The sequence below is a fragment of the Rhinoraja longicauda genome, chromosome 16 (genome assembly GCF_053455715.1).
Source record: "Rhinoraja longicauda isolate Sanriku21f chromosome 16, sRhiLon1.1, whole genome shotgun sequence".
Taxonomy (NCBI): domain Eukaryota; kingdom Metazoa; phylum Chordata; class Chondrichthyes; order Rajiformes; family Arhynchobatidae; genus Rhinoraja; species Rhinoraja longicauda.
Window position 1 is genome coordinate 31,637,470 of NC_135968.1, and position 13,794 is coordinate 31,651,263.

Here is a 13,794-nt window from a genome sequence, read left to right on the forward strand (position 1 = left end):
AATATTTCCAATTTTTAATCCTAATTTTAAAGTGAATGGGTTCCAAAGTTTCCTCTTATTCTCCTTGAACTATATTTAAGACTTTGTTTCCTTTTTTATTATACTGTGCCTTAAAACCAACTGCCTGGCCAAGCTTTTGGCTGGTTGCCATGTCATCTTAGTGTTAGATTTTGTTTAATAATCTACCAATGGAGGATCTTAGGCTGTTTGTAATATTAATATTTGTTTGTAGGGTATAGTATCTAAGCGTAGAGAATACCAGAGTAATGTATCATTTCAGCATGATGTGTATGGAACACTGCCAATTTTTTTTTAAAGCCGGTCGATCATTACTGGAAATTACTTTGGATGGGTCATAGAATTAGTCAGAGAATTCCCATAAATTTGAGTAAGGTTTCCAGTTAATTCTTGGAGACCATGAAAAATGTTACAAAATTCTGATTTTATTTATTGTATTATTTCATGAGAAGAGCTTGTCATCATGTTGAGAGAGCTTTTTAAAAATATGTACGATTTAAGAATGAATTTGATACTAATGTAGTTTAGAGATACTGCACAGAAACAGGCCATTCTGCCCACTGGGTTCACGCTGGCCATTGATCACCCTTTTATATTAGTTCTGTTATCCCACTTTCAGATTCACTCCCTATACAATAGGGGCAGTTTACAAGGGCCAATTAACTTAGAAACCTGCACATATTTGAGATGTGGGAAGAAATCGAAGCGCTTGGAGGAAACTGACATGTCACACGAGAGGACTCTAAGTCAGAATCAAACGCAGGTCTTTGGTGCTGTGTGGCGGCATCTCTACCAGCTGCTTCACTATGCTGCTTGTGAATCATTGCTTTAAAAGATAATTGTTAATATTTTTATAATTATTACTTGACTGCTATTGAAGACGATAAAAAAGGTTTAATTTAAAGCTCTTAAAACCATGGAAAATACAGAAAATGGAGCAGCTTTGTGGATAGTATTCTCTTCTCAGCTATTTATTTGGAATTGATGAACAAGTGTCCGAAATATTTGTGTACAAAGCATAATCCAAGAACAAATGTTGATTGCTGGAAGTACATTTATAATATATGGAGGTGTATCTATATATATTACTAAAACTCTCATCTTGTTTGTTTGTCGCTTTGTTAGTTTATACGTACCCGAAATACAGCCAAAACGGTACACGAAAGCGCAACAATTTTAGGCCCACCTGGGCATTTTCACGCAAAGTGGGACACAGATGCCAAAATTTGAAATTGCCATTTGGGTCAAATGCCTCATTTAGGTGAAAAGTACATAAGTTGAAGCTTTCAAAATTGAAATTCTTTTCACCGATGGCAGCCATTTGGATTTCCAAAATGTCTGCCAAATTATGCACATAATCTGATAGTATAAAGCAATGCATTGACATGCAATCTGCTTTCTGTATTTCTTTCTGTATTTCTAAAAGCCCCTTTTGTCTGATTAATTATCTTTCATATGTTTCAGTATATTTGATTAACACTTTATCAAACCAAAAGCAAAAATTTGCTGATTTCATTCATTGATCTAAAAAAAAAAACCTTGATTAGATTTACCCAGAATGATGTAACGTCAGTTACCGGAAACATATATTTTTATTCCTTTTTATAGTAATGTTGATATATTTAATGCTGCCTGGTACTTTTGCTCTGTGGCCAAAGCCCTATCCAGCCTAAAATTATGAGTAATAAAGATACGCTTAAGTCTTGATGGACTCAATCAAATGTGTAACTTCAGTTACCACTGAGTAACGTCAGTTACCAAGTATACATAGCTTTTCATTTAAAAAATTGGCTTCATCCTCTCACTAGAGGGCAGCAATCACTTTCAAGGGGTACAATTAGCCCCGAAGAAAGCGTTGGCAAGAGCCCAAAGAACTCTCCCAAGCACTCCACGTCGGAAGAAGGCAATAATACGCACATTGTATGAATCTCATCTGACAAAAGATGATGAGTTGCCAGTACAGTCCTCTTCATCACCCTCCACAAGGTCTACATGGTCTGACGACACGATCAAGCTCATTGTGAATTTTTATGGGAAAGATGACGTCAGCAGACAAGCTCCAGAAAGAAAAGATGTTATAACTGAGAAGTGAAGATGTAACCTCTGAAGATGATGTGAAAAGAAGCAGATCAGGCACCTGACACCATCAATCAAGGAGACCTATGCTCTGTTCAAAGAAGAATATCCTGATGCCAGAGTTGGAAAGACCAAGTTTACTGTGTTGTGACTACAACATGTGCTGCTGAGCAAAAAGCTGCCGCATAATGTGTGCCTTTGTCTTTATCACGAAAATTTCTCAATGGCAATAAATGCTTTGAACAAAGTTGATGCTTCTGTTCCCATGTACAATCATCAGTTTGTAGACACCATAATCTGTACTCCTGGATCCAAAAGCTGTAAGCTCAATGAGTGTGAACAATGCAAAGATGGTAACGGATTCAAAACTCGGTACCCCATGAAGAATGCTGTCATGACACGTTGGTGATGATAGCTGATGACCATGGCAGGCTCAACAAGTGTAAAGAAGAAGGCGCATCTCATGAATCAGTACATTACTGATCTCGTTCCACAGTTCTTGGAGCATAGCTATGTTCAAAGATGCCAATCACAGGCCTGGAAAGAGATGAAAGACCTAGCAACATCTCTAATGTATGATCTGCTGCATGCCCTCATTCAGAAGGATTTTGCAGAGAATTATACGTGCGTACAGCAAGATGAGATACAAAGCGCCCATTGGCGACAGACCCAGGTCAGCATACTTACGTCAGCAGCATGGCATTCAGGATCCTTTTTTTCAGGTGTCATCATTTCTGACAACTTGGTACACAAAAAGGAGATAATTGTACCTTGCATTAGCAAGGTGCTTGAAGATGTTCCTGCTGAAGTGAGTCGAGTATCTATTTGGTCTGATGGTCCATCATCACAATTTTAAAAACGCTTCATGGCTGCAGCATTAGTAGCACTTGCAGTAAAGCATGGCAAGAAGCTTGACTGGCATTTCTTTGCTACAAGTCACGGAAAGGGCGTGGTTGATGGAATTGGCGGAAGTGTCAAGGGTTTTGTGCGGAACAAGGCGAAGTCACGCAAAAAAAATGTCACCAATGCTCAAGGATTCACAAAAGCTGCAGAAAATATAAATCTCAGTGTATCACATCATCATATCATCATCATATATATACAGCCGGAAACAGGCCTTTTCGGCCCACCAAGTCCGTGCCGCCCAGCGATCCCCGTACATTAACACTATCCTACACCCACTAGGGACAATTTTTACATTTACCCAGCCAATTAACCTACATACCTGTACATGACTGAAGAGGAGATTGAACACCGTAGAGAACCATTTGAACAAGTCTTCACAAATACACCGAAAATCACTGGTATGTCAAAGGTCCACCACATTGCTGTGACTGATGAAAAGGCAGCAATTAGCTTCATCAGCCACTGTGGACAGGGAGCAGCCAGCTCCACTAGCCTGAGTGGACAGGCAGCAACCAACTCCGCTAGCCAGGATAGACAGGCGGGAACCAGCTCCACTAGCTAGGGTGGACAGGCAGCTACCAGTTCCACTAGCCGGGGTTGAAAAGCAGGAACCAACTTCACTAGCCGGGTAGAAAGGCAGCAACCAGCTCCACTAGCCAGGTAGAAAGGCGGCAACCAGCTCCACTAGCCGGGGTGGTAAGGCAGCAACAAGCACCACTAGTCAGGGTGGACAGGAAGCAACCAGGTCTATCAGCATCGATGTGTATTCATCAACACGGGAATCAGATTTTAAAGGTGGTGTCTGAGTGGAGGTGGAGTATGATGGTCTATTCTATCCTGGGGAAGTGAGAACGGTTGTGAGATCGGAATATCAAGTGTCTGTCATGGTACCAACTGGCAAGTTTTGGAAGTGGCCCCAAAATGAAGATATTATCTTCTACCACAGAGACAAAATCATGAGAAAACTTCCAGCACCAACAGTAGTCAACGCACGTGGACACTTCTCTTTTAATAGCACAACGTAAAACTATTACGCTAGGCAAACACAACAAAAGAGGTTCTTCATTTCAAAGGTGCATTAAGCATCCCTGGAGTACTTGTTAAGAATTCAAGACAGTAAATTCATGAATGTCAATCTGTACAGACATTTTATGTTTTAACATTGTTAAATACTATGGTTGTTTTTGCATGTTTTTATCTTCTTACACACACAATTAAGTTCTAAGAAAGGGCAACGTAACGTCAGTTACCGACATGCTCACATTAAAGTGGTAAAAACTTAAAATGAAAGTGGCTAAATGTCTTCTTATCTTGCACACCTGTACATAACCCAATAATACTGCCACATAAAACTCATAATTCCAACATTTCATGGGACATGAGATATCAGAAAATTATTCTGCATCTAGTTTTTTTGTCCTTTCTGCATAACGTCAGTTACCGACACGTTTTTACTCACTGCTAGAGAAGATATATAGTTAGGGCGAAAAACTTACCACCCATTCCTTCAATATAAATAGCTCTTATAGCCATACTGAGGAGAAACCCCAATCGTTCTTAATTACTTAGCTACAATAGAATTAAGAAGGCAAATATTGTGCATTTGCAATGTCAGTTACCGTGAAAATGCCCACCTTACTCGCCATTGGCCTGCAGTTCAAATGCTTGTTATATTAAAAAAGTTATTCACTTTTTAAGCTTTAAAAATCACGTTTTAAACTTTAATAAATCCCTTTCCCACTTGCCCTGCCTGTCAGCCGCCCCTGTGCAGTAATACCTCCGTGTTCGACGTCACAATGGGAACCCAACGGGTCCGTGCCTGGGCAGTTGGGGCCCGTTGATCTAATACAGATGGTCCCCGACTTACGGTGCTTCAACTTACGATATTTTAACTCTGCGATGGTGCAAACGGCAGCGACCCGGGGGTGGTGGGGATGGAGTGGTTGAAGGGGGATAAGGGGGGGTTGAGGGGGGATGGAGTAGGTGAGTTGTGAGGGGGGGGAGTGGAGGAGGGTGCTAGACCAATGCAGGAGAGGTTTGGGGAGTGTTGAGGGGGGATGGAGTGGGATGGGGGGGATGGAGCGGGTGGGAGGGTGAGGGGAGGAGGTGGGGGAGTGGAGGGTGCTAGATCTATGCAGGAGAGGTTTGGGCCCAACGGGTCATCCCTTTTCTAATTATAATTATTACACGCAACCTGTGTTAAAATCTCTCTCCAGCGAATTAGGGCATTTTCTGGAGACACATGTCCCATCTGCCTCGGCCTGCTCGATCTCCCAGTCCCCATTTTATTGGGATGCCATTTGTCACTCGTCAATGATATGAATTTATTTCCTTTACAGTGTGATGTGGAGAGTCAGAAATGCCTTATGTGGATCGACAGAATCGTATTTGTGGATTTTTAGACATTGAAGAAAATGAAAACAGCGGAAAATTTCTGCGTCGGTACTTTATACTGGACACTCGGGCAGATAGTTTGCTGTGGTATATGGATAATCCACAGGTCAGCAACTTTTTTTTCTGTTAAAGTCGTGCTATTACTAAAGATTTTAATATTCAATTCTATATAGAGTGCTTCTGCATGAAATGGATATGATTCAAATGCCGGATATGATTCAAATGCCAGATATACTACTTGGTATGAAGATAATATAAAATATTCATTACTGATCTTGAAGGGCTTCAAGAATCGTAGATAAATCGCACAGTCAATCCACTAAACCTGATGCCTGTTGAGGCAATCGGGTCATACTTAGATCCTAGAATATTCTCTGAGCCCTGATTCTTTTTCCCCTCAATATTTTCTTTGCTTTTAATAGGAACTAGACCAAGTGGACCCGTTGGGCCCAAACCTCTCCTGCATTGGTGCAGCTTCCCTCTGCCCCCCTCCTCATCCCCCATCCCTAGGAGATAAATTTAAACTTTAAAATGTGAATAACGTTAAAAATATAACACCGATTTCAATGAAACATCTTCCATTAGCACCAAAGGGAATTGGTGAGTAAGGTGGGCCTAAAATTGTTGCGCTATCGTGTACTGTTTTGGCTGTAGCTCAGGGACAAACAAACAAACAAGAGTTTTAGTATATAGATGTGCAAGTCTGTTCCCAGCATTCTTTTTGGGCAGAACTTTGTGTTCATGCTTACTTAAATTGGCATTCTAGCCCTTGAAGCAATGAAAATGCTTCCTCTTTATTCATTTTGTCTAAATCTTTATGATATTGATAAAATTTGACAAATTGCCGCTCAACATTGTTTACAATATGAAAAATGATCCCAGGTTTTCTGAGAAAGCAGCTTGTGCCGAATCGTAAAGAAAGCTTTTGATGTAATCAGTTCCCCGTGTAGCTATCTTCTGCAGTTATGTACACCTTTCCCATTTTGATGTGTGAACCGTGTTTCAAATTGTATACCATAATTTAGAGCATCTGAATGTATATGTTTGAATATAACTGATTGTAAAAACAATTGATTTCTTCCCTCAAGTACTTATTATCCAGTGCTACGCATTATTTGCTTCCTGTTGATCAGTTATTTTAATTCATACTCGTATGCTTCATGATAAATAGTGAATTGCTGCGATTTTATTTATTTTAGATCATATTTCAATCGCAAATTAAACCTGTTAGATGCAGCTGAGTTGCATTTAATGAATGATAATCTATTGCAGAACTTGCTGGAGTTTAATTTCTACTTTCAAATTTCTGCTTAATTGTAGAATCTGCCTTCAGGAGCATCACATGTTGGAGCTCTTAAGCTTACCTACATTTCCAAGGTAATTCTTCGTTTTGATGGAATTTATTCTAACAAATAGAAATATCAAAATGTTAGCAATTTTTCTGTACAGAAAAAAAATGAAATCTTTTATCAATATGTCTTTAATATCACCCATATTATGTTACATTACAAGATAACTTATTTAATCAAAATAAGCATTTCCATATGAAGTATCTTTATTGAAACCAATATAGACTATGGAAAATAATATAATTAGATTAAAGTTGAGAAAAACAGTGTTGGTAATGTGTACTCAGTCAATTGAAGTAATTGTTTGAAGTAACATGCTTTATTGATTTAATTAATTTATTAAGCCACTAAAATAACATTTTTGGAGAGAGTAGGTGAGCGAATGGAGGTTTGTAGTGCTTTGGTATAGCTCATTTTTCTAATTCTTGAAGAATTGCTCTTTAGGTACCTGTCTATCTGCCTTACCTAGTATTCGTAGCATTTTGTAATTTATCCTCTGGCTAATTCCAGTTTAGCTCACTCGACAACAAGGTTTTTGGTGTCTTTCTATTTGTCTTTATGTTAATTTGTCCTTATGTTAATTTGTCCTTGCATATTTTCTGATTTTAAGCAATTGGCTCCATTTAGCACCTTAATTGTGTATTTATTAGGTGAACCAAGTCTGTTCATGTTTAGTAAAGGATTAAATTCACATTTATAAAATCTCCTGTATTGTGCGGCACAGTGGCGCAGCTGGTAGAGCTGCTGCCTCACAGCTCCAAAGACCCAGGTTTGATCCTGACCTGAGGTGCTGTCTGTGCAGAGTTCGCACGTGATCCCTGTGACTGGGTTTTCTCTGGGTGTTCTGGTTTCCTCCCACTTCTCAAAGATGTACCGGTTTGTAGATTAATTGGACTCTTTAAAATTTACCCTGTTGTGTTGGGAGTCGATGAGAAAATGGGATAATATAGAGCTAATGTGAATGAATGAATGATCAGTGCAGTTGGCATGGACTCGTGTGCCAAAAGGCCTGTTTCCATACTGTATCTCTAAATAAAACTAAATCTGACAGTTTGTCACATAAAATACTTCTAAAACTTCTTAATTGGCACTCTATATGGTATAATGCGTCAGCCGTTCTTCAAACTGCATAAATTAATAGTGTAATGGCAGTTTCTATACCATCTCGAAATCCCACTTCGATAGCCATTACTTCTCGGGGATGAAATATAGTGGTTGCTGCGGCCACAACGCAGAGTTCTAACCACTATACGATCACGGCCTTTTTCTGGGGTGAGCATACAGTTCTCCTACAAATAGTAACAATGTAATACTGGTTGAATCAAGGATTTTTATCGGGACATTAGGTGCCACTCACATGATGAGCTTTCAGAAGATGCTTTTTGATCTTTTTTGACCATTTAAGGGAATCGCTGAAGTTTTACTTTGTCTCATGGAAAGGGTGGTGTTCTGAAATGTGGTTTTTCCCTTATCTTTGTGTGTCAACACAAGCTATACTGGATTGCATGCATTGCCAAGTATACCAAGATCTGCAATTTTCTGTATTGAAACCAAGAAAATACAGTTGGGCCAATTAATTCTGGAGACGGAAAGTCACATGTACACAATAATTTTGCATTGCCTGAAAAATTTCCCTGCATTTACAAATACTTATTGATGATCTGTTTCTTTGCAAGACATTGCTAAGCACATGAAACAGCTAAATATGGGATTCAGAATATATGAAAAAGTGTATACCGTTGTTGTGTAAAGTAACTTTTGATCTTGTGTTAATTTTAATTATAGAATCATATTCCAGCAACTTATTCTAAGGGTTCTTTCAAATCCATTGTTTCACGTATTTCCATTCTCTACAATAATTTAAAATTAATGTTTTAAACATATTCTTTTACCTGCTAAAATCTGGAAGAATATAGCAATTTTTTCTTGTACATTGATTTGGTACCTATCATTTGTTAGGTCAGTGATGCAACAAAGCAACGACCAAAAGCAGAGTACTGTTTTGGTAAGTGCCATCCAAATCTTTGCCAATCAATGTGCCAGTCCATGACTAAACTTAAGGGGCAAAATGCACTTGACGTGTCACCAAATATGGTTGCACTTTTCCCCAGTTGCAGTGCTGAGACAAATGGTAAGGTTGAAGGTCAGAAGTAATGGTATTGGACCTTTTTAGTGCAATTTTCACCAGTAATACAATATACAGTGCCCTCCATAATGTTTGGGACAAAGACCCTTTATTTATTTATTTGCTTCTGTACCTCACAATTTGAGATTTATAATAGAAAAAAAATCACATGTGGTCAAAGTGCACATTGTCAGATTTTATTAAAGAGTATTTTTATACATTTTGGTTTCACCATGTAGAGATTACGGCTGTGTTTATACATTGTCCCCCATTTCAGGGCATCATAATGTTTGGGACACATGGCTTCACAGGTGTTTGTAATTGCTCAGGTGTGTTTAAATGCCTCCTTAATGCAGGTATAAGAGAGCTCTCAGCACCTAGTCTTTCCTCCAGTCTTTCCATCACCTTTGGAAACTTTTATTGTTGTTTATCAACATGAGGACCAATGTTGTGCCAATGAAAGTCAAAGAAGCCATTATGAGACCGAGAAACAAGAATAAAACTGTTAGAGACATCAGCCAAACCTTAGGCTTACCAAAATCAACTGTTTGGAATGTCATTAAGACGAAATAGAGCACTGGTGAGCTTACTAATTGCAAAGGGACTGGCAGGCCAAGGAAGATCTCCACAGCTGATGGCAGAAAAATTCTGTCTATAATGAAAAATCCCCAAACACCTGTCTGACAGATCAGAAACACTCTTCAGGAGTCAGGTGAGGATTTGTCAATGACCACTGTCCGCAGAAGACTTCATGAACAGAAATACAGAGGCTACACTGCAAGATGCAAACCACTGGTTAGCTGCAAAAATAGGATGGCCAGGTCGCAGTTTGCCAAGAAGTAATTAAAAGAGCAACCACAGTTCTGGAAAAAGGTCTTGTGGACAGATGAGACGAAGATTAACTTATATCAGAGTGATGGCATGGGCAAAGTATGGAGGAGAGAAGAAACTGCCCAAGATGCAAAGCATACCGCCTCATCTGAGAAACACGGTGGTGGGGGTGTTATGGCCTGGGCATGTATGGCTGCTGAAGGTACTGGCTCATTTATCTTCATTAATGATACAACTGCTGATGGTAGTAGCATAATGAATTCTGAAGTGTACAGACTCATCCTATCTGCTCAAGTTCAAACAATTGCCTCAAAACTCATTGGCCGGCGGTTCATTCTACAGCAAGACAATAATCCCAAACATACTGCTAAAGCAACAAAGGAGTTTTTTAAAGCTATAAAATGGTCAATCCTTGAATGGCCAAGTCAATCACCTGATCTGAACCCAATTGAGCATGCCTTTTATATGCTGAAGAGAAAACTGAAGGGGACTAGCCCCCAAAACAAGCATAAGCTAAAGATGGCTGCAAAACAGGCCTGGCAGAGCATCACCAGAGAAGACACCCAGCAACTGGTGATGTCCATGAATCGCAGACTTCAAGGAGTCATTGCATGCAAAGGATATGTAACAAAATACTAAACATGACTACTTTCAATTACATGACATTGCTGTGTCCCAAATATTGTGGTGCCCTGAAATGGGGGGACTATGTAGAAACACTGCTGTAATTTCTACATGGAGAAACAAAAATGAATAAAAATGGCCATAAATAATATCTGACAATGTGCACTTTAACCACATGTGATTTTTTTTCTATTACAAATCTCAAATTGTGGAGTACAGAGGCAAATAAATAAATGATGGGTCGTTGTCCCAAACATTATGGAGGGCACTGTATTGGCATGTATTCTCACTCTAACCAGCACAATGCTTTGAATCCAGTATTCCAGTAGTCCCTGGAGCTGCGGGCTGTAGAGATGCATTATTTGGGCCAATATGTAACCATTTCCATGGTGTGCCCATTTGTATGTTTGTGTGTTTTATGATGAATAGATCAGGTTTGGAGGTTAATCTTGAATGTAACATATAACTGGAAGCAATTGGGACCCGAATGTGTGATGGCATGGGGTGTAGGAGGATAAGATGGAAGCGATCTTACTGTATTTTTGTGCACATTTATAGGCTTTTTGTGAGATTGACACAAGCATTGAAAAGCAGGTCAAAGGTGCATCATATCCTACAGATCAAGCACATGCATTTTTGAAGTTATATGGATTCATTTAATTAATGACCTCTGTCCTAACCATGTCCTAATTAGACACACTTAACCTTGTACAGATGTTCAGAATTTGTGACTGCATCTCGGTAGCAGGTTGAAACAAACTGCCATTGTCAAAATTGAGAATGACATGGCAAATGTGGAGAAAACTGCAATTTAGCAAATTTGTCTCCTGTTTTATGAGAAAATTGCTTGGTATCTACCTGCCAGCATCATGGAACTTTTTATAGCTTTTGTCAAAACTTTTTCCGAGAAAATCATTACAGCTTCTAGTGCCAGTTCTGAAATCTTATTTATAATAGATGAACTAATCAGCATATAATTTGTCGATTAGATGTGAAAATTGTTTTGACACTGATTTGTTAGCTTTATTTAAAGGATTATTGTGCAAGACTGAAAATACCATGACGGAGTAAATACCTCTGCCACTGTATATAACAACATAGTGTAATACTTTATTTCATTAAGCTAGCTCATGTTGTTTAAGTTTAATGTTAGTGTCAAACCACTATGCAGTTGAACATAGGTGGGTTACATCTTATTTGAGATTCTTGTTAACCTGTAGGATCTTGAAATTTTCATGGATGATAAGATTCAGTACGTATTTTAGTGTTTTGTGCAGATATGTTGCACAACATATGTAGAAAGTACACAGAAGAAAGTCCATCAGATATTTGTATTCGACAGAAATCTGTAGAAATTTTTGCAGTAATGTGGTGTTCTCTTCCGTCTACACTGCATACCAGATAATGTCTTGGTTGATAACCAAGCACGGACCTGCATCAGAATATTATACATTGCATTTGCTTGCGAACTGCAATGATAAACTCTCAATAAAGTATTCTGTTCAGAATATACCCCAATCTCTAATTTTGAGTTGAGAGAATTTTAATGATTGAACATGACATAGTTGCCTCTACCATAAATACCTCTGATTTGGATCATATTGGTCACATGTACCGAGGTTAAAAAAAATGTATATTTTGACATTTATTTGCCAATATTTACCATAAAACATTACACTAGTCTTAAAAATAATCAAATATGTAGAAATAAACCTAAACAGTAACTAATTAATAGTTGCAATACTTTACTAATGTGTGTGTAACTCTACTTGTGTCCTAACAGTCATTAATGCAGGGATGAGAAAATACTTTCTTCAGGCTAATGATCAGCAAGACTTGGTTGAATGGGTGAATATTCTGAACAAAGCCACCAAGATCACAGTAAGTATTGCTCATTTATGTGTCGGTATAACACGATACTAAATAATAACTGGCTATACATGGGCTGTTTGCAACTAGATTACCTACTCTCTTTGGAATGTTAACATTTTAATGAGTTTCCAATGACCGGTTTATTTATTTGTGGCACAGTTGCAATACTGTTTTGCAACTCTAGAGTCCCAGGTTTGAAACTGACCCTGGGTTCTGTATTTGTGCATGTTTTCCCTTTGATTGCGTGGGTTTTCTTGGGGTGTTTTGGTTTCCCTCTATATACCAAATATTTGATAGCTGGTTGGTTACTTGTTCACTTAAAATTGTCCTGTGCACTGTTGGGCAGTGGGAGCATCGTGTGGGGGTGTGCACGGGGTGCAAATAGGGGATTCAATAGGACTGCTTGAGGGGAAATATGGGATTTGTGAAAATGGATGCTTTGTAGATGCTCTGAGATTATTTTTTTCTCGCCCCCCCCCCGACAATAAACTATACTAAATGCATAAACACATTTTAATTCTGGAAGTTAAGTGGCAGAGTGGGATTAAACGGGTTGTTCTTCAAAAGTCCTTATGCAGGTTTGATGGTTGGAATCTGTAAATATCATCTTTTCACTATAGAAAAGACAGGATAGACATGGCAGAACAAATGATGGAAAATGTCTTTAGACGGGAAAAATCAGTGAGAGAATTTGTGGATCATTTTGATTATTTATGTTTGTCTTCTCTGCATAGAGAGTGGCGGTAGGACTGTCATGAGGGATGGCATCAGCTCAGAAGAACAGAAAGCACAATTAGTATGGATGGGGATAGTATAGTATATGACATAGTACTTTTGGCTGATTTGGCCCATCTAATCTTGCCTAACTACGCTCATACCATTTACCTACATTAGACCTGTACCCTACTATGCTTTTTATGAGTACCTGCCCAAATGCCTTTTAAAAGTTGTAATTGTACCACCCTCTTCCATCTCCGGCAGCTTGTTACTTACAATCACTCCCCTCTGTGTGATAAACTTGCCCTTCAGGCCTCATTTAAAACCTGTGCCCTCAGCCGGAAACAAGACTCTTACTATCTATTCTATCTGTGCCTCAATTTTATAGACCTTTATAAAGTCATCCCTCAGCCTCCAATGTTTCAGTGAGAATAAACCCAGCCTATCTAATCTCTTCTTATAATTGCAGACATTTATTGCAGGCAACCTGGTGAATCTCTTCTACAGTCTCTGTTGCTACCACATCCTTCCAAAAGAGTAGTAACCAGACTGTACAAAATACACAAGTCTAACCAATATTTGCTGTAGCACTTGTTGGGAGTGATCCAGGCCCACCAGGAAAAACGTCACTGTTGAGAATGAATCAAGTAATTTATGAAGGATTTTGATCTCAGGCTAGTTTGGAAGATGAGTTTGTAGAATGCATTTGTGATAATTTCCTATCGCAAACTGAGCAGCCCAGTCTGCTTACCTTTCTCTCGTGACATATCTACTATTCCCGGAATCAATTGGTGAACTTTGCTTTGCGTCCTCTATGACAAGTATACACACCCTCGATAGGGAATTTATACCTGCACACAGTATTTCCAGATGGAGCAAGAT

General features: G+C 38.9%; 1 protein-coding gene across 8 annotated transcripts in view; it reads left to right on the forward strand.

Moving 5' to 3' along the window:
- The window catches only part of plekha1b (pleckstrin homology domain containing, family A (phosphoinositide binding specific) member 1b), a 59,295-nt gene that overhangs the window by 21,845 nt on the left and 23,656 nt on the right, over positions 1–13,794 (forward strand). For 7 of the 8 annotated variants that reach the window (XM_078413548.1, XM_078413549.1, XM_078413547.1 and 4 more), the window contains exons 2-5: positions 5,340–5,500; positions 6,715–6,771; positions 8,703–8,748; positions 12,107–12,204. In XM_078413548.1, coding sequence (XP_078269674.1) covers positions 5,360–5,500; positions 6,715–6,771; positions 8,703–8,748; positions 12,107–12,204 — 342 coding nt within the window. In that variant the 5' untranslated portion in view covers positions 5,340–5,359. The remainder of the gene's footprint in view (positions 1–5,339; positions 5,501–6,714; positions 6,772–8,702; positions 8,749–12,106; positions 12,205–13,794) is intronic. The other variant, XM_078413554.1, reaches the window with a different exon arrangement.